Source organism: Mus caroli, unplaced genomic scaffold, assembly GCF_978045245.1.
Source record: "Mus caroli unplaced genomic scaffold, Mus_caroli_1 scaffold_6, whole genome shotgun sequence".
In the NCBI taxonomy this organism is placed as follows: domain Eukaryota; kingdom Metazoa; phylum Chordata; class Mammalia; order Rodentia; family Muridae; genus Mus; species Mus caroli.
The window spans coordinates 22,416,613-22,434,525 of NW_028227261.1; the positions used below are offsets into that span (position 1 = coordinate 22,416,613).

General features: G+C 46.3%; 1 protein-coding gene across 10 annotated transcripts in view; it reads left to right on the plus strand.

Moving 5' to 3' along the window:
• The first annotated feature begins 11,813 nt into the window (after window positions 1-11,813).
• Window positions 11,814-17,913, plus strand: part of Srrm1 (serine and arginine repetitive matrix 1) — a 32,358-nt gene continuing 26,258 nt past the window's right edge. For 9 of the 10 annotated variants that reach the window (XM_021159547.3, XM_021159549.3, XM_021159552.3 and 6 more), the window contains exons 1-2: window positions 11,814-11,934; window positions 17,800-17,889. In XM_021159547.3, coding sequence (XP_021015206.1) covers window positions 11,914-11,934; window positions 17,800-17,889 — 111 coding nt within the window. In that variant the 5' untranslated portion in view covers window positions 11,814-11,913. Of the gene's footprint in view, window positions 11,935-17,799; window positions 17,890-17,913 lie in introns of those variants that run through there. The other variant, XM_085838852.1, reaches the window with a different exon arrangement.

Below are 17,913 nucleotides of genomic sequence, written 5' to 3' on the forward strand. Positions count from 1 at the left end.
AACTGTGTGTCTTAAGACTTTGCCCCACAGCAGCTAGTTGGGCCCACGTGGGCCAACGATTGGCTGGGAGGATGAGAAAAATGACTTTACAATAATGTTTTTTCTGGCCGAAGAATTGTCTTGGGCACAACTAATTTTTAATTACCAATTAACAACAATTATAAAAGCTTTCTTTATTTTTTGTAAAACCTTTTGTAGTAAACTAAAACACTAAATAATAAAAGGATACTGTCTCTGAATCTTTTGGGTGAGAGCAAGGATTTAAGGTAAACTTCCCTTGAGAAGCATTAGTTAATAAAATACTTTCCACTTAGGAAACAATATATACTAAAAGATTAAAACTTTTGGCTTCTTGTAAAGAAGCAGAAACAATAAACATTTTTTCTTACATAATGTAAAGCTATATTAGCCATACGTAGAGGCAAAATTTTCTAGTGATTACCAGTTTACTAGAAGCAAAAATCTTTGAATTTAAGCATTATTTTAAACATCTGAATAGATCTGTAACACTGTTAAAAAGAAATTTTCTTGAACACAGGGAAAAACTTTTTTAGGCATTGTTTGCAAAACAAAAGAAAGGGCCACAAGCCGCTCTGGGGCTGCCCAGAGCCCTGTATTGACTCAAAGGTAAAATACTTTTTAATCTGAGCATTAATCTTAAATTTGCAATCAAACTGCAAGCTGCAGTCAATGGAACAATGGCAGTTTTAACCATAATTTTTAAGTTTTTGTGCAAGGTTAGGATAATATCTACAACTTTGGGAAAGCAAAACCTATGTTTAAAACAATTTATCACTGTTAAAATCAATATTAGAAGCATTACTATCATATTACGAAGTTTGGATATCAATTAATACCTATGAATACCTATTAAAGCAAGCTTTAACGCTTTAATAAAGAGGCATTGCTTTATATCTTATCTTAAATTTTACTATTTAGGATAGGAACCACATTAATCATTATCTAAACTAGAAATATCTTAAGAGACTCAGCCTCTGAAGCTTAATCTCAAACTCTAACTCGCTTAGCTGTGTGTCCCTATGAGTAGCACCTCCCGAAGTGGTGACTATAGGTGAAGCGGGAGATTCGCAAGAGGACCAATTCTCATTAAGGTAATGGGCAATTCCTCTATCTGAGTGATTTTTGTTAAAATTCAGTCCATCATCAGAGTTTCCACATTTATCAATTTTTGAGTTAAGAAGATCTTTTTCTGAGGAGGCCTTCTCTGATAGGCACTCCTCCTGAGATACTGCAAGCTCCGCCTGAGGGCAATTTAGCCCTGGAAAAGTTGCATCTTTTATAGCATCATTTACAAGCACCCAGAGACCTAGGGTAAAATTATCTGTCTGAGCGATATTCAAGGCCTCACCAACTTTCTCCCAGGTTCCACAATCTATCGTTTCTTCTTCCTTGAACCATGGACAACAGCTATCTATCTTATCTAAAAAATTTCTTACTAATTGTACTTCAAGCCTTACTCCTCTGGCCTGAAACAACTCCTGAAAACTAAAAACAACCGCCTGATCCATGACTTTAAACCCTTCCTTCTTCCACCTAAGCAGCTTTCTAAAAAGCTGCGGCACACCGCCTGTCTCCGTATCTAGTTCCGATTAACGAGCTGCTGACCCAAGCAGAAACAGTGTTGGGTTAGCACTGATTCAAACTTGATTCGTATCCTACCGCATCCTCAGCAACACTTTACAAAACTGAAATTTTAGGCTAGCGCTAGCATGTGTACCTGTTCGTTGCTCCGATGCTCCGATACGAAGATCCTTTCCTTTCTTGTGGAGCTCCACACAGCAGTCGTTTCTCTTAGCATCCCTCTGCCATTCTTCAGGTCCCAGTTCTGGCGCCAACTGTTGCGGCCTGCCCGCAGTCCACAACACGAACGGTTCAACTGAGAATGGCAGTTCGCTGAAAAGAGAGGAATCTAGACGGGGTGGAAGAAAGAATGGAGCTAAGACAACATCCTGATCAAAGCTCAATTTTACTATTTTCAGACACTCAGTTATAAAGGAAGGGGGAGGGAACCCAATATCCCGCCAAGTAACTCAGGGTCCAGTAGCAGGACGAACACGTGTGTGCCTCCAGGCAGCAAAGGCAGGGTCCAGCAGTAGGCGTGGCAGGATGAATGAGCAGGTAGCTCCACCCTTGAGCAAGCAGGTTCCAGGCTGGGGGAAGGGAGGCCACACATCCTGATGCTCTTCCCCAATGCTGCCTCACCTTAAGTGACCTCAGAGAAGCATACCAGCATTTGAAAAAGATTTCTAAAAAGATTTATTTTCTGCGTATGCGTTCCCTCTCTAGCTGTCCAGTTCTTCTCCTGGAAGCACCATTGCAGGAGTGTCTACAACTGAGAATGGAAAGCTGTGGGGTTAATGCTGTAGTTTAAGTGTGACACGTCCTCTATGGGCTCGTGTGTTTGAACACTTGGTCCCCAGCTGCCAGGGCTGTTCCGGAAGGTTGTGGAACCTTCCTGTGGGAGAACCTTGCTGGAGGAAGTGTGTCACTGGGCATGGGCCTTATGGGTTTATAGCCTGGTCCCACTTCTTAATTTCTGCTTCTGTCACCAAGTTCTCCAAAACAGAATGGATGGTGTCTACCCAGTTCCCCAGCACTGTAAGCCAAAGTAAATTCTTTCTCCTTCAAGTTGTTTTGTCTAGGTATTTATTACAGCAATGGAAAAGTAATTAGGACGCTTTGTTCTCAGTAACGAATGTCAGAAAGGTCACGCCTGTTCCGCACTGGCCCTTTATGCCTGGCCCTAGCCCATAGGGCACTGCTGTGTTCTTCAATTCACCATGCACGGTGCATTGTCCTCCTGGACACAGAAAGCACCATTCTGGCCTCATGATTTCTCCAATTTCATCCTGAACCTTCCCTCCCTGCTGTAGATTGCTCCTCTAATGTACTTAACGTGACTCATTGCAAACACACTCCAGCCACGGTTGGCGGGGCATAGGTGTAAGCAGCGCTCAGTTCCAGAGCACAGGCACAGGGAGATAAGACCTCAAGGACAGCCGAGGCTGCAGATTGAGCTTAAGGCCAATCTGGGCCACATGAGACCTGGTCTTAAAAACCAAGTCAGGTGTTTTGTTTTTTGTTTTGTTTTTTGTTTGAGACATGGTTTCTCTGTGTAACAGCCCTGGCTGTCCTAAAACTCACTCAACAGACCAGGCTGGCCTCACACTCACAGAGATCTGTTTGTCTCTGCCTCCTGAGTGCTGGGATTAAAGGTGTGTGCCATTATTCCCTGGCTCCAAATGTTTTGGCAATGGTGTACAGCCATAGTAACTGCAGTCTCTCTCACCAGGCCCACAGCCCCCTCCCCCAGTCCCCATCTCCGGGTCATAGCCCACCACAGCCTCCTACTGAAACACCCTGCTCTGCCTCCTGCCCTGACTTGTTTCCCTTCGAAGATGGAGTTCTTCTGTTTCCCAGCTCCAAGGTAGATGCTATTTTCTCTGTTAGTTCCCTGTGGATGCGCAGCTATATATGGGTGCTTTTTCCCATTTTATCTTTCTTTTAAAAAACTATTTTTATTTATTTATTTATCTATTATGTATATGAGTACACTGTCGCTGTCTTCAGACACACCCCAGAAGAGGGCATCAGATCTCATTACAGATGGTTGTGAGCCACCATGTGGTTGCTGGGATTTGAACTCAGGACCTTCGGTAGAGCAGTCAGTGCTCCCAACAACAGAGCCATCTCTCCAGCCCTGGGTAGTGGTTCTTTAAAAGCATTTTCCTTCCTATTCCTCTTCTTTCTAGGACTCCAAATATGGAAATGAGCATCAAGACCAAGGCTTGGAGAAGCTGAGACGATCTAACAGTGACATAGCTCTTGTCTACAATAAAACTCAAAGCTTTCATAAAACAAGATGCTCTTTCTCCCACATCCAGTGTAGCATGTGGACGTAAGATGTCCAGCAAAACAGTAAACTTCAGGAGTGGAGAGGTGGCTCAGTGGTTAAAGGCCCTCGTTGCTCTTGCAGAGGACCTGACTTCAGTGGCCAGCACCCACGTCAGAGCTCACAAGCCTATAACTCCAGGTCCAGGAGATCCAATGACCTCTGCTTGCTTCCATGAGCATTGGACTCATGTGCACAAACCCACACATAGACACCTGCATTTATTTATAATTAAATTTTAAAAAGCATAAACTAACAACAGCAGTTAACTGTAACCTGTCTGGAAGAGAAAGACAAGCCAAAAGAAGGAGATCCACAAATGCTGAAGGCATTGGAGTCAGCAGGCAAAGAGCTTAAGAAAGCAACAATAACGGTGTTAAAGGTCTCTAGGAAGGCTGGGCTTACTGCAACATGTCCTTAATCTGAGCACTTAGAGATAGAGGAGACCCGAGGGTAGGAAATACGAGGCCAGACTGAGCTACAGCATAAGACCCTCTCTCGAGGCTGGGAAAATGAGGAGGGCCTGGAGAGATGGTTCAGACTGCTTGCTTGCCTTTCAGACGAATGGAGTTTAGTTTCCGGAATCTGTCAGGCAGCTCACAACCTCCTCTGATCCCTGCTTCAAGAGATCGGATGCCCTCTCCTGGCCTCTGTAGGCCAGCTCTGTGTTCACAGACTTATACAAAATTGACTATAAATAATGATTTTTTTTTTTAAAGAAGCAAAGGGGTGGTTCAGCAGTTAAGAACACTGACAACTCTTCCAGAGGACCCAGGTTTGGTTCCCAACATCCACATGGTGACTCACAGCCATCTGTAACTCTACTTCCAGGGGACCTGACAGTCTCTTGCCAGGCATGGTAGCACACACTACTGGAGGCGGAGGCAGGCAGATCTCTGAGTTCAGGCTAGCCTAAACAGAGAAACACTCTCTCAAAAAGCAAAAACTGTCTGTATGTATCTGGTTATCTGTAGAGGCCAGAAGAGGGCATGGGATCTCCTAGAATTGGAGTTACAGACAACTGTGATCCGTGATTCCTTTGGGGGAAGGGTGTGTTCTTTTGTTTTGTTTTTTGTTTCTGGCTGTCCTGGAACTCACTCTGTAGACCAGACTGGCCTGGAACTCAGAAATACGCCTGTCTCTGCCTCCAGTTTTGGGCTTTAAGGTGTGCGCCACCAGTTTCTGTGTGTAGCCCTGGATGGCCTCGAACTCACAGAGATCCTCCCGCCTCTACCTCTGAGTGCTGGAATTAAAGGCACCACTTGGCCCCTTTTGTGATTTGTAACCAGCCCTGCATTTATTTATTTGTTTGTTTTTCGAGATAGGGTTTCTCTGTATAGCCCTGGCTATCCTGGAACTCACTTTGTAGACCAGGCTGGCCTCGAACTCAGCAATCCGCCTGCCTTTGCCTCCCCAGTGCTGGGATTAAAGGCGTGCGCCACCACTGCCCGGCATCTGTGGAAATCTTTAAGGGACAGAAAAGCAAGAAACATTGTTACATTTTTCCTTGGAGCCTGTTGCTACATCCTTCCCGGCTGCCCTGTAAACTCCTGGGCCTTACATTTCTTTTGCCTCCCTTTAAGAACACAGCAAGGTTCCAGCACACAAGGATCCAACCACTCACTCTTTTTTTTTTTTTTTTTTTTTGAGTAACCTGCGCAGAGGCCCAATATCCCCAGAGGGAAGAGCGCCATCTAGTGACTCTCGTATTTACTGGCAGATTGTTTTCATGTTTTTGGTTTGTTTATTTTTATTTTTATTTATAGTATATTTACTTATTATTTGTATGTTGTGCGTATATGCTCTGTGAGGGGGGGGTCAGAAGACAGCTTTCTGGAGTTCATCCTCTCTTTCCAACATACGGGTTCTGGCTCAATGATTGAACTCGGCCCATTACCGGGCTTCTCAGCAAGGACCCAGACTCCCAGAGCCAGTTTGGCAGCTGTGGTAGGTTCTGGGTTTTTTTTTTTTTTTTTAATTTCCCAATTTTTTCTGTACACATGAGGATTGAAGTAAGGGCCTTAGATATGCTAGGCAAACACTCTGCCACTAAGCTGTCTCTAGCTCTTTTTTGTTTTGTTTTGGTTTGGTTTTATTTTTTTCCGAGACAGAGTTTCTCTGTATAGGCCTGGCTGTCCTGGAACTCACTCTGTAGACCAGGCTAGCCTCGAACTCAAAAATCTACCTGCCTCTGCCTCCCAAGTGCTGGGATTAAAGGTGCAAGGATTAATGGTGCGCCACCACCGCCCAGCTTTGTCTCTAGCCTTATTTTGTGTTTTGTTTTGTTTTGTTGAGATAGGGTTTTTCTGTGTAGCTCTGGTTGTCCTGGAACTCACTCTGTAGACCAGGCTGGCCTCAAACTCAGAGATCCCAGAGTGCTGGGATTAAAGGCATGTGTCATCATACTTGGCTAATAGATTGATCCTTTTTCTTTTTTTAGATTTATTTATCTATTATATATAAGCACATAGTAGCTGTTTTCAGACGCACCAGAAGCTGGCGTCAGAGCTCATTGTAGGTGATTGTGAGCCACCATGTGGTTGCTGGGACTTGAACTCAGGACCTCTGGAAGAGCAGTCAGTGCTCTTAACCATCTCTCCAGCCCTAAAAGATTGATTCTTACTTATGTGTATGTCTGCGTGCCTGAGTGAGTTTATTCCCACCATGTGCATGCACAGAGGCCGGGTGGTTGTGTGCCACCAGATGTGGATGCAAGAAATGAAACCGGGGTCCTCAGGAAACATGCACCCATCTGAACCCACTGAACCTCCAGCTTGAAGCCATACCCCAGCTTTGTAGAGCTTTGTTCAAGCTGGCCTTGAACTCTTGAGTTCTACGTGCCTCTGCGTTGTGAGTGTTGGCAGTAAATGAACCTGGCACCACCACTCAGGAGGGATGCGTGAGCTCAAACTAAGGGGACAGAGTACGTCCTGAGGGGATGGCCTGTTCCACAGTAGAAGGAACTATTGTAGCCGGGCGTGGTGGTGCACGCCTTTAGTCCCAGCACTCGGGAGGCAGAGGCAGGTGGATTTCTGAGTTCGAGGCCAGCCTGGTCTACAAAGTGAGTGCCAGGACAGCCAGGGCTATACAGAGAAACCCTGTCTCGAAAAAATCAAAAAAAAAAAAAAAAAAAAAAAAAAAAAGAAGGAACTATTGTCAAGACCATGCAACCACATCCCTACTTTTTTTTTACTTTATTGCATGACAGTCTCTAGGTTGTCCAGGCCAGCCTGTACCTCATAATCCTCCTACCTGGATCTTCCATGAGCTGTGATCACAGGCTTGTGTCCTGTGCCTGGCTCTCCTCTGCTAGGTCACTGTAACTAATAGGATATTGTGAAACTGCCCTCTGTGTCTTTTGAGGTTCTTTCATGCTTGTGCTCTCTTTTGGAGCACCTGCTCTGGCGGAAAGCCATGGGGCATCATCAGGAAATAACCCAGGAACAGCACACCGGGGCAAAGAGCTGGTGCCGCTTGCCAGCAGCCGTGTGGATCATATCCAATATCCTGAGAGACCTGAGCCAGAGCCATTCACCTAAGCAACTCCAGACTCCTGACCCACAGAAACTTGGAGATGATAATTTATTGTCTTAAGTTTGGGGACAGTTATGTGTGATCCTTGCTGATGCCCACAGAACCTTTTCTCTTTTACTTATGGTGCTGTGAATCTCATCTAGGGCAAGCACTCTACCACTGAGCTACATCCCAAGACCCACACAGAAAGGAAGGACTGCAGGTAGTCGGGTGGGCCAGTCCAGATGTGGGGTGGGTCAGTCCAGATGTGGGGTGCTAACCTAGAACCGTATTTTCTCAAGAAGCTAAGGTGCAGCTTCATGTGTTCGCTGGGCTAAAAATAAAAAAGCAAGTTTGGCCGGGCGTGGTGGCGCACGCCTTTAATCCCAGCACTCGGGAGGCAGAGGCAGGCGGATTTCTGAGTTCGAGGCCAGCCTGGTCTACAAAGTGAGTTCCAGGACAGCCAGGACTATACAGAGAAACCCTGTCTCGAAAAAAACAAAAACAAAAACAAAAGCAAGTTTGGTCTGTTGGGGCAACACTCTGACACCCCAGCTCATAAGCAAACTTAATTAATTTTAGACAGGGTCTCTCTACATAGTCTGGCTGTTCTCAAATGCTTGGAGGTTCACCTGCCTCTGCCTCCAAGTGCTAGGAATAAAGGCGTGCACCACTACACCCGGCTCAAAGAAAACATTTAAAAAGTGGGGCTGAAGATGAAACCCTATCTCAGTTTAGATGGTAGAATGCTTGCCTGGCTACAAATATTGAAGCACAAGGAAAATCAAAAGAAATACAGGGAGAAGACAGTAAATGTATAAATGTAAATAAAATAACAATGGCCAGTAAGGGATGTGGAGAGGGCATCTACTACTTTAGAAAGATTTGCTGGAAAAGGCTTTACAAAAATGATGTCTGAGTGGCGTTTTCTTTGTGTGAGACAGGGATTCACTGAGTAACATTGGCCAGCCTGGAGCTCCGTGTTCGTGACTTCTTAGTCACTGTAGGCTTACAGATTTACAGGCTAAAAAACTGACATTTCAAGTCTAACCTGTTCGCAATCTGTCAAATGTCTGCAGTTTAGAACAGCTTCAGGTTAAATGTCAGGGGTTGGGTGGGGGCAGGGATGGGGGAAGTGGCTGGGGATATAGCTCAAGTGTTGCAGCCTAAGGCTCTGAGGAATGTGAAGAGGAAGACCTTGTCTGTGGAGTGAAGATGGAGAAGGCTGTACACAGAATCATAAGGGGCTTTCGTAACGGGAGCAGTTTGGGCTTCATCTGGCGGACAAGAGAAAGCCACAGCAGGGTTTTTAATTGAAAGTGACAGGTTCAGATGATCATCTTGGAAAATCACCGACAGTGGGTGGGATGAGACAACAACCCTGAAGGCAAGGAAACTCGATAATGTGTTCTTACACAGACCCAGACAGAAATCCAAAAGACCAGTATTAAAGGCTAGGCTGGCAGCGGTGGTTCACCACCGTCATTCCAGCATTCTGCAGGCGGAGGCAGGCAGATCTCTCCTGTTTAGGCTAGCAAGGTCTACATAGTGAGTTCCAGGACAGCCAAGGCTACACAATGAGACCCTGTGTCAGAGAGAGAGAGTAGGGGGTGGGGAGGGAGAGAGAGGGGAGGGCGGGGAGAGGAACAGGAAGGAACAGGAAGAAACAGATGGTTCAGTGGTTAGGAGCACCCCCCATGGTGACTAATAACAGTTTGTAACTCCAGTACCAGGACTTCTATTCTGTCCTTCTTGGACACTGCATGCATGTAGCATAGAGACATATATGCAGGTAACAGACCCATATACATAAAAATAAATAATATTTTAAAAAACACATCTAAGCCAGATAGTGGTGGTATACACTTTTTATCCCAGCATGCAGGAGTCATTAACAGGGGGGTTGGCATTTTTTTAGCTTGTGATCTGTGAGTTCAAGGCCAGCTTGGTCGACAGAGAGAATTCTAGGACAGCCAGGGCTACACGTTCGGAACAAGGTATTACTGAGTACCTCCGGCTGTTCTGGAACTCATAGATTTCCTATTTCCTTAGTGCCAGGGTTAAAGGCCTGAACCATCATGGGGTTTTTGTTTTGTTTTATTTATTTCAGCCAGGCAGTGGTGGCACACACCTTTAACCCCAGCACTCGGGAGGCAGAGGCAGGTGGATTTCTGAGTTCAAGGCCATCCTGGTCTACAGAGTGAGTTCCATAACAGCCAGGGCTACACAGAGAAATCCTGTCTCGGGAAGAAAAAAAAAAGATCTATTTATTGTAATTATATGAGTACACTGTCACTGTCTTCAGACACACCAGAAGAGGACATTGGATCCCATTACAGATGGTTGTGAGCCACCATGTGGTTGCTGGGAATTGAACTCAGAACCTCTGGAAGAACAGTCAGTGCTCTTAACTGCTGAGCCATCTCTCCAGCCCAGGGTTTTTCTTTATACTCAGGATGGTGTCAGACTCAGAATCCTCAGACATCCTCTGCCTTCCCAGGTGCTGGGATTTCAGGCTTGACCCACCACACCCACTATTAAACATTAAGAGACGCAGAAGTCAAGATTTGACCAGAGGGCACCATTCATTGTGAGAAACAAAGGTTGAGGATAAGTGAAAAAAACAAAACAAACCCCCCTAAATTCAGGTGATAAAAGCTGGGGGTGGAGGGTGCGTGAGCCTTTTTCCTGGGGGACACTTGAATAGAATTTGAGGATTACCAAGTAACCTTGCTGTTGCCTATCTCAGTCAGAGGTTTCATGAAGCTCAGAGACTGGTACAAACCTTGGGCAGCAGGAAATTCAGGGAGTGAGGTTGAGGCACAAGGGATCAAGGAAAGGGCAATTTTGACTTTTTTTTGTTTTTGTTTTTTTCGAGACAGGGTTTCTCTGTATAGCCCTGGCTGTCCTGGAACTCACTTTGTAGACCAGGCTGGCCTCGAACTCAGAAATCCGCCTGCCTCTGCCTCCTGAGTGCTGGGATTAAAGGCGTGCGCCACCACGCCCAGCTTTTTTTTTTTTTTTTTTTTTGCAATTTTGACTTTTGGAGGGAGAAAAAAAAGTGAGGAACCACTGGAGACTTTTCAGCAGACAAGTGCCCATGGTTTTCTTTCTTTCTTTAACTTCCTTTCTTTGTACTTTGATGGGGTTTATGTAGCCTTGGCTGTCCTGGAACTCACTCTGTATACCAGACTGGCCTTGAACTCACAGAGATACCTAGGGTTTTCAACAGCATCGTTCAGCATCCGGGCCTCCTTCAGAATGGATGCTGGGTGGCAAGGTCAGGAATAGGGCTATCTGTGACAGAAGTAGTGCAGGAGTTCAACTCAGATAAGGGACCTTGGGCCTCCATCATAGATGCATGTGTGTTTCCTCATGGCTTGGGAGTGGGGTGTGCAGGAAAAAGGACTCTCAACAGCAAAACTGTCCTAAACAAAAGGAAAGCTATTGCCATCTACAGAGACAGAGAAGGCTCAAAGACAGCCTCTCTGATTTCCCGGCTATTTCGCTTCATTTGATGATTTTAATGGACGAGACGAACCTAGTCATATCTCTTCTGTGGGCGTTCAAGTGGGAAAGTCAACCCCTTTTAAGTAGGAAAGCCAGGAAAGAATAAAATGCCTGGAGACATTCGGGTTTCTACACTAGCACTCCTAGGGCAGACATGCCCACTTCCCGACTTTTCCATGAAAAATCATTAGAGGCGCGCGTGTCTGTGAAAGATGGAATGTTACAAGGTGGCCCCAGAGAAGCTTTTCTGGAGAGAAAGCGCTTGGTGAGCACATTAAAGGGCCGGTTCTGGCCCTCTTCCACTTCCTGCCCTTCGGCGTGGTTTCGCAGCAGAAGCACAGAAAGGTATCCAATGGACACCTCCAGTACAAGCCAGATGCGACGCACATCCGGCGAACACGCGGGCTTCATACGAGCTGACACTGCAGGCAGCTCAACCCCGCCAGCAAACTCCCAAAGCCCACTCCTAGCTCAACTTTCACAATGACAACAACTAACTAGCGTATCGGGCCGCCCCTAAGCAAGCATCCTCCTTTATGACTATCCATGCACCCCAGGACTGAGGCTCCCTCCCCCCATCTCCCCTCAACTCCCCACTTCCCCGCATCCTCCCACTACGGATCAAAGGAAGGATCAACTCGAGTCGCGCGAACACCGCTGATCGTGCGCCACAAAAAAAAAAAAAAAAAGATCGGTAGGGTTGGGCGACCCAAGGATTCTCCCTCCTCTTTCCATTGGTTCCAAGTCGCCCAGCTCTCCACCCTTCCTAGCGAAAGGCTGCCGCCCTGGTGCGCTTGCGCATGCCGGTCGTTCTCGTGGCGCACTGAGCACGCGCAGCCGCAGGCCCGCCGGAGCGGGGCGGGTGTAGCGGCGCGCGCAGCCTCCCGGCGCTGGGCTCCCTTCTGCCGGTCCCGCCCTCCGTCGCGGCGGCGCGGTGCACGCTGGGATAGGGAGCGATCTCCGAGCGAGGCGGCAAGATGGACGCGGGATTCTTCCGCGTAAGTCCGAGCGCGGGGATCCGGGGAGAGGCGAGAGGCTTGTTTGTAAGACCCGAGGGGGAGGCGCTCAAAATCCCGAACAGGACGGCCCGCGGAGGGAGGCCTTAGAGACCCCGAGGGGGTTCGTGGGCAGCGTCCCCCGGCCTCGGCGTTGCGGCCGAGACCGGTGCGCCCCTGCGCAGTCTCCTCCTCCGGGATCGTCCCCCACTACGCGGCGGTGGCGGTGGCGGTGGCCGGAAAATGGCGGCGGGAATGGGCTGGAGCGGAACCTCACCGGCCGCCTGGCGAGGCCTTGTAGGCCGGGCGCCGCGCCGGCCGCCGGGGCTCGGGGCCTAGCGGAGCCCCAAGGAGGAAGTCATTAGGGGGAGGCCGGTGGGAAGCCCGGGGCGGCTACGAGATACCGGTTGTATGGTTTGGGGCTACGTCCTGAGAGAGGTGTTTGAGGAGAGGGGCCTTATTTTTTTATTTTTTATATTTTAGCGGCAGCTTTGGAGAAAATGGGTACACCCCCCCCCCAAACCCCGACGTACAGCGTCCACCCTCTGGGTCTTAAGCTTTCCCGGCGGCGCAGGGTCAGAGTTCGTGAGCGCTCCCGCCCAATTTGATAGCTCTTCGGGGAGGGGAGCTTAGATAATTTGTAGTTGGAACATTTGAATCGGAGGCTTTTGGAGTGAACGGTGTGTGCGAGGGTGGAGGCAGATTACGGTTGTGACTCCGTCCCGCTTCCCGCTCTTCGATAGCACCCTTTCCCAGCGGCCCATGTCCAGGCGGGGGACGTTACCTTGGAGGTGGTACATATATCCCACACACTAAGGCAGTTTATTAGGTCCACTCTGGAAGGAAAGTAGCTACAGGTCGAGATCTGGATGTATGGGGACGGACACTTGTGGGATTAAAAGTAGCAACGAACCCCTTAGGGATCGCTGATTCTTGTAATGCAGAGTAGAACCTTGTAAGATGGCTTGGTAAAAGTCCAGATCCCAGCTCTCTGTCATACCGCTTAGAGTTTTGCATTCTCCGAATCGAGCATACAGTTTACAGTTTGTGTGCATTTTTTAAGAAAAAATTGGAAGGAGGGGGAAGGAGGAGGGAGATAATAAAGGTGCTTCTTGTATGTAGTTCGTGAGAGCTTGCCTAGTATGAACAAGACACTGGGGTCTATCTCCACCTCAGATATTTGCACTACAAACTAGGCACTTAACCTTTGTAGTCAATACTCATTTCTTATGGCACCAATGTTAACACTTAAAAACAAAAAACAGTCGAAGGTTTCTTTCACTTGTCAATTGTCTTTTTTTTTCTTTTTGTTCCCCCTTCAGTTTTTGTTTTGCCTTTTTTTTTTTTTAAGATTTTATTTATTTATTTATTTATTCATTATATGTTAGTACACTGTCACTGTCTTCAGACACTCCAGAAGAGGGAGTCAGATTTCATTACAGATGGTTGTGAGCCACCATGTGGTTGCTGGGATTTGAACTCTGGACCTTTGGAAGAGTAGTCGGGTGCTCTTACCCACTGAGCCATCTCACCAGCCCCTGTTTTGCCTTTTCAAGAAGTGGTTTATGTGTGTAGCCTTGGCCATCCTGGAACTCTGTAGTCTGTAGGCCAGGCTAGCCTTGAACTCAGAGATCTGTGTGCCTCTGCCTCCCGAATGCTGGGGTTGAATGAAGACTTGCACCCTGGCCAGCCTTCTCGTTATTTCTAGTGGAAAGGAGATTGAAGAACGAAAGAACGAAAACAAAGCAATATGTCAATTTTCAGGCGAAGTTGTCCTTTGAAAAGGACAGGATCTGGAAAATAACCCACTTTTTAAAATATTCTTTTTACACTTACCTAAATGAAGTAGTTTTGTTGTCCCTGGGTTGGGTCTTTTGGGGGCAGGGGCAGTTGAAGTGTTTTGAAACTGGGTTCTCCTCCCCAAACTGGCCTTGGACCTATAGAGTCCTGCCTTGACTTCTCAGTACTAGAATTTCAGACATATGCTACACACTGGCAAAGTGGGGGAGTCGAAGGATTTACGTTCTGAGTTAGAAAAACTTACCAGACAGTGGCACATGCCTTTAATCCCAACACTCTGGGAGGGAGGGGAGGCAGAGGCAGGCAGATCTCTGAGTTTGAGGCCAGCCTGGTCTACAGAGTAAGGCTACATAGAACCCTGTCTCAAACAAATAAATAAAGGGGAGGATGGGGGTGGGGAGGTAGGTAATTTTAGATCAGTTACCTAGTACAACCTGATTCTGACTAGAATTCGATTTAAGAATTGGTGATAGCAAGCCGGGCGTGGTGGCAAATGTAAAACCAAAAAAAAAAAAAAAAAAGAATTGGTGATAGCATTCTCTCTTTCTTTCTTCTTTCTTTCTTTCTTTCTTTCTTTCTTTCTTTCTTTCTTTCTTTCTGAAGAGGTGGTTGATAAGATCAAAAGCAGATCAGGCCAGCTTTTGAACTTTTTTTTTTAATATTTTATGTATATATGTACACTGTAGCTGTACAGATGGTTGTGAGCCTTCATGTAGTTGTTGGGAATTGAATTTTAGGACCTCACTCGCTCAGGCCCAAAGATTTATTTATTATTATTAATAAGTACACTGTTGCTGTGTTCAGACACACCAGAAGAGGGCGTCAGATCTCATTGCCGGTGATTGTGAGCCACCATGTGTTTGCTGGGATTTGAACTCAGAACCTCTCACCAGCCTGGCTTTGAATTTTTTTTTTGAAACCAGGTTTCTCTGTGTAGCCTTGGCTATCCCTGGAACTCACTCTTTAGACCAGGCTGGCCTCAAAACTCAGAAATTAGCCTGCCTCTGCCTCCCAAGTGCTGGGATTAAAGGCGTGTGCCACCACTCCCGGCTGGCTTTGAACTCTTTAGAGATGGCCTATCTCTAAAGGTATATGCCACCACTCTTGGCCCAAAACTTTTTTCTTTAAAACCTTTTTGGTTTTGCAGTACTAGGGCCCATGCACCAGGCTTTTGTATATGTTCGCCAAGCTCTGCCACTCTCTCTTTCCAGTGACTAGGTTTGATCTTTTCACTGACATTCAATGGTTATGCCATGTAATGATCAAATGAGGGTGATTGGCGTACCTTATCAACTCAGACATCCATCTTTATTTTTTGCTTCATTGCCACTAATTTGACGTGAAGAAAACATTCTCAGAGATTCGTTTTGTTTGTTCTCAAGACATATGGTGGCATAGTAGCAGAACTGACACACGATTACAGGGTTTTTGTTGTGTTGTTGTTGTTGTTGTTTTGTATTGTTGGGTTTTTTTTTTTTTTCTTCCTTCTCAAAACTTAGTTTTGAGACAGGGACTCACTCTGAAGCTCTAGCTGTTGACTAGTCTGGCCTGCAACTCATGGAGACCCTCCTGCCTCTGCCTCTGCCTCCTGAGTGTGGGCATTAGAGGTTTTGGACACCATACCCAACCCAAAACTTTTTGCTGCTGATACAGTCCTGGGGATCTCACCCGTGTGTTGTGCATGTTAGCTGAGTGCTCTTGTCCCTCTGCTATTCTCAGGCCAAACAAATGTTTTCAAGGGAATGGAGCTAGTCCGCAAACTAGTCTGTAGATTTCAAGTCAGCCAGTTACTTCCAGGGTTAACTGAGCCAGGAGGAAGGATGAAAGGAACAAAAACTGAGAGGTGGTGCTGTTCTCATGGGTCCTTTGGTGAAGTTTTGTTCTCATTTACTTAAGAACTGTTGTTTGTTCCTCCAGATAGGGTTTGGTTGTAGTCCAGGCTGGCCTAGAATTTGCAAGTTTGTCTTTTGTTGTTGTTGTTAAGATTTATTTATTGTCATATGTAAGTACACTGTAGCTGTCTTCAGACACACCAGAAGAAGGTGTCAGATCTCGTTACAGATGGTTGTGAGCCACCATGTAGTTGCTGAGATTTGAACTCAGGACCTTCGGAAGAGTAGTCAGTGCTCTTAACTTCTGAGCCATCTCTCCAGCCCTGCAAGAACCCCTAATTCTTTCTTGTTACCTTAAATTTTAGAATTACGAGAGTATGCCTTCTCACCTGTCTTTAAATTCATTAATTCACATTTTCTCTCTTCTTTCTCTCTCTGCTCCTCTCCTCTCCATCTCCCCCTTTCTCTCCACCCCTTCACCTTCCCCCATTCATTTTCCTTTCTGAGACAGAATTAGAGGCCTGAACTCAGTATGTGGTTTAAGATACCTTGTCTTCCTTAAACGCCCATATTATTGGATTATATTTGTGCACCACTGTGCACAACATTTTTTGGTTCTTGGCATGCACCCCCTCCAACATACTGGGTTTCCCGTGTCTTTCTCAAGCTGTGGAGCCAAAAATGACCTTGAACTTCTAACCTTTCAAATCCCTAGGACTCAGATTACAAGTACAGCTATACCTGGCTTATGTGGTACTAGGATTAAACCCAGGGCTTCCCTTCCCCCCCCCCGCCCCCCTCCAGACAGGATTTCTCTGTGTAGCCCTGGCTGTCCTGGAACTCACTTTGTAGATCAGGCTGGCCTCAGAAATCTGCCTGCCTCTGCCTCCCGAGTGCTGGGATTAAAGGCATGCGTGTGCCACCACGCCCGGCTAAGGCCAGGGCTTCCTGCATGCTGGGTGAGCTCTGCCACTGAGGTGTACCCCTATCCTCCAGCTTCTGTCCTTTGGTAGTGAGTTGTTTCGATACGTTGACTGGAACTTGGTGTGTCTGCCAGGCCACACTGGGACTTGCTGCAGTCTTCATGCTTCTGCTCATCACGTTCTTACAGTTGTGACCAGAGGAACAGAACAGTCTCACTGTGCTGCATTTAGGAGAGGATGAAAACTTGAAATGTATCCGTTTTCTCATTTAAACACAGCAAAGAAAGTATATGTCAAAGTTAACATTGTGGAGAGGGTATCTTGCTCTGACTATTGTTGTATTATATTTGACTTAAGAATGTGTGTTTTTTAATATTAAAATATAGACACTGTGTCAACTACATTTAGAAAAGAATGTACATTTTCTATCGGAATATTAGTTACTGTGTTTCTACTCAATTATTTTGACTGTAAAAGTTGTTGCAACCTTTGTTTGCTATTAAAGAATTTTACTTGGGTTCTGGATAGATGGCTCAGACATAATGTAGGCAAAACATAAACAATTTCAGAAAACTAGAAAGCATTGTCCTGTGGTAAAATGAGCAAAGAAAGAAGTGGGGACAGAGACACACATCCTAAAGGCAAAGGGATTGGGCTATGTTAGTGGCACAGGCCTGCAGTCCCAGCAGTGCCAAGCCAGAGGGTCTGTGAGCTGGGGGCCATCCTGGTCTATTCCAGGTCAGCCAGTGCTGCACAGAGAGATCACTGTATGTAAGCGCTGGCAAGGGGGCAAATGTAACTAAATAAATGAAATGGAAACTTCTTTTAATCAACAATATGGTGATTCAGGCTGCCGCTTGGGAAACTAAGACAGGAAGATTGTTTGAGAGCTAGCCTGGGCTAATGTATGAAACTTAAGTTTTTCGTTGTAATTTTATTTTTCTTAGAAAAGGCTGGCAAAATGGCTCGATGGGAAAAGGCACCTGCTGCCAAACCTGATGGACTGAATTCCATCCCTGGGCCCACGTGCTGGAAGGAGAGCACTCACTCTCCAAAGTTGTTCTCCGACCCCTTCAGATGTGCATTGGTTTTTTTTTTTTTTTTTTTTTTTTGGTTTTTTTGTTTGTTTTGTTTTTCGAGACAGGGTTTCTCTGTATAGCCCTGGCTGTCCTGGAACTCACTTTGTAGACCAGGCTGGCCTTGAACTCAGAAATCCGCCTGCCTCTGCCTCCCGAGTGCTGGTGCATTGGTTTTTAACTGAAGCAGGAGAAGTTTCATCTTGGATTCTTAGGCCATGTGTTTGCTTCCTGCAGGGAACAAGTGCGGAGCAGGATAATCGGTTCAGCAACAAACAGAAGAAACTCCTCAAGCAGCTGAAATTTGCAGAATGCCTAGAAAAAAAGGTATTCTGGGTGGGACTCTTGTAG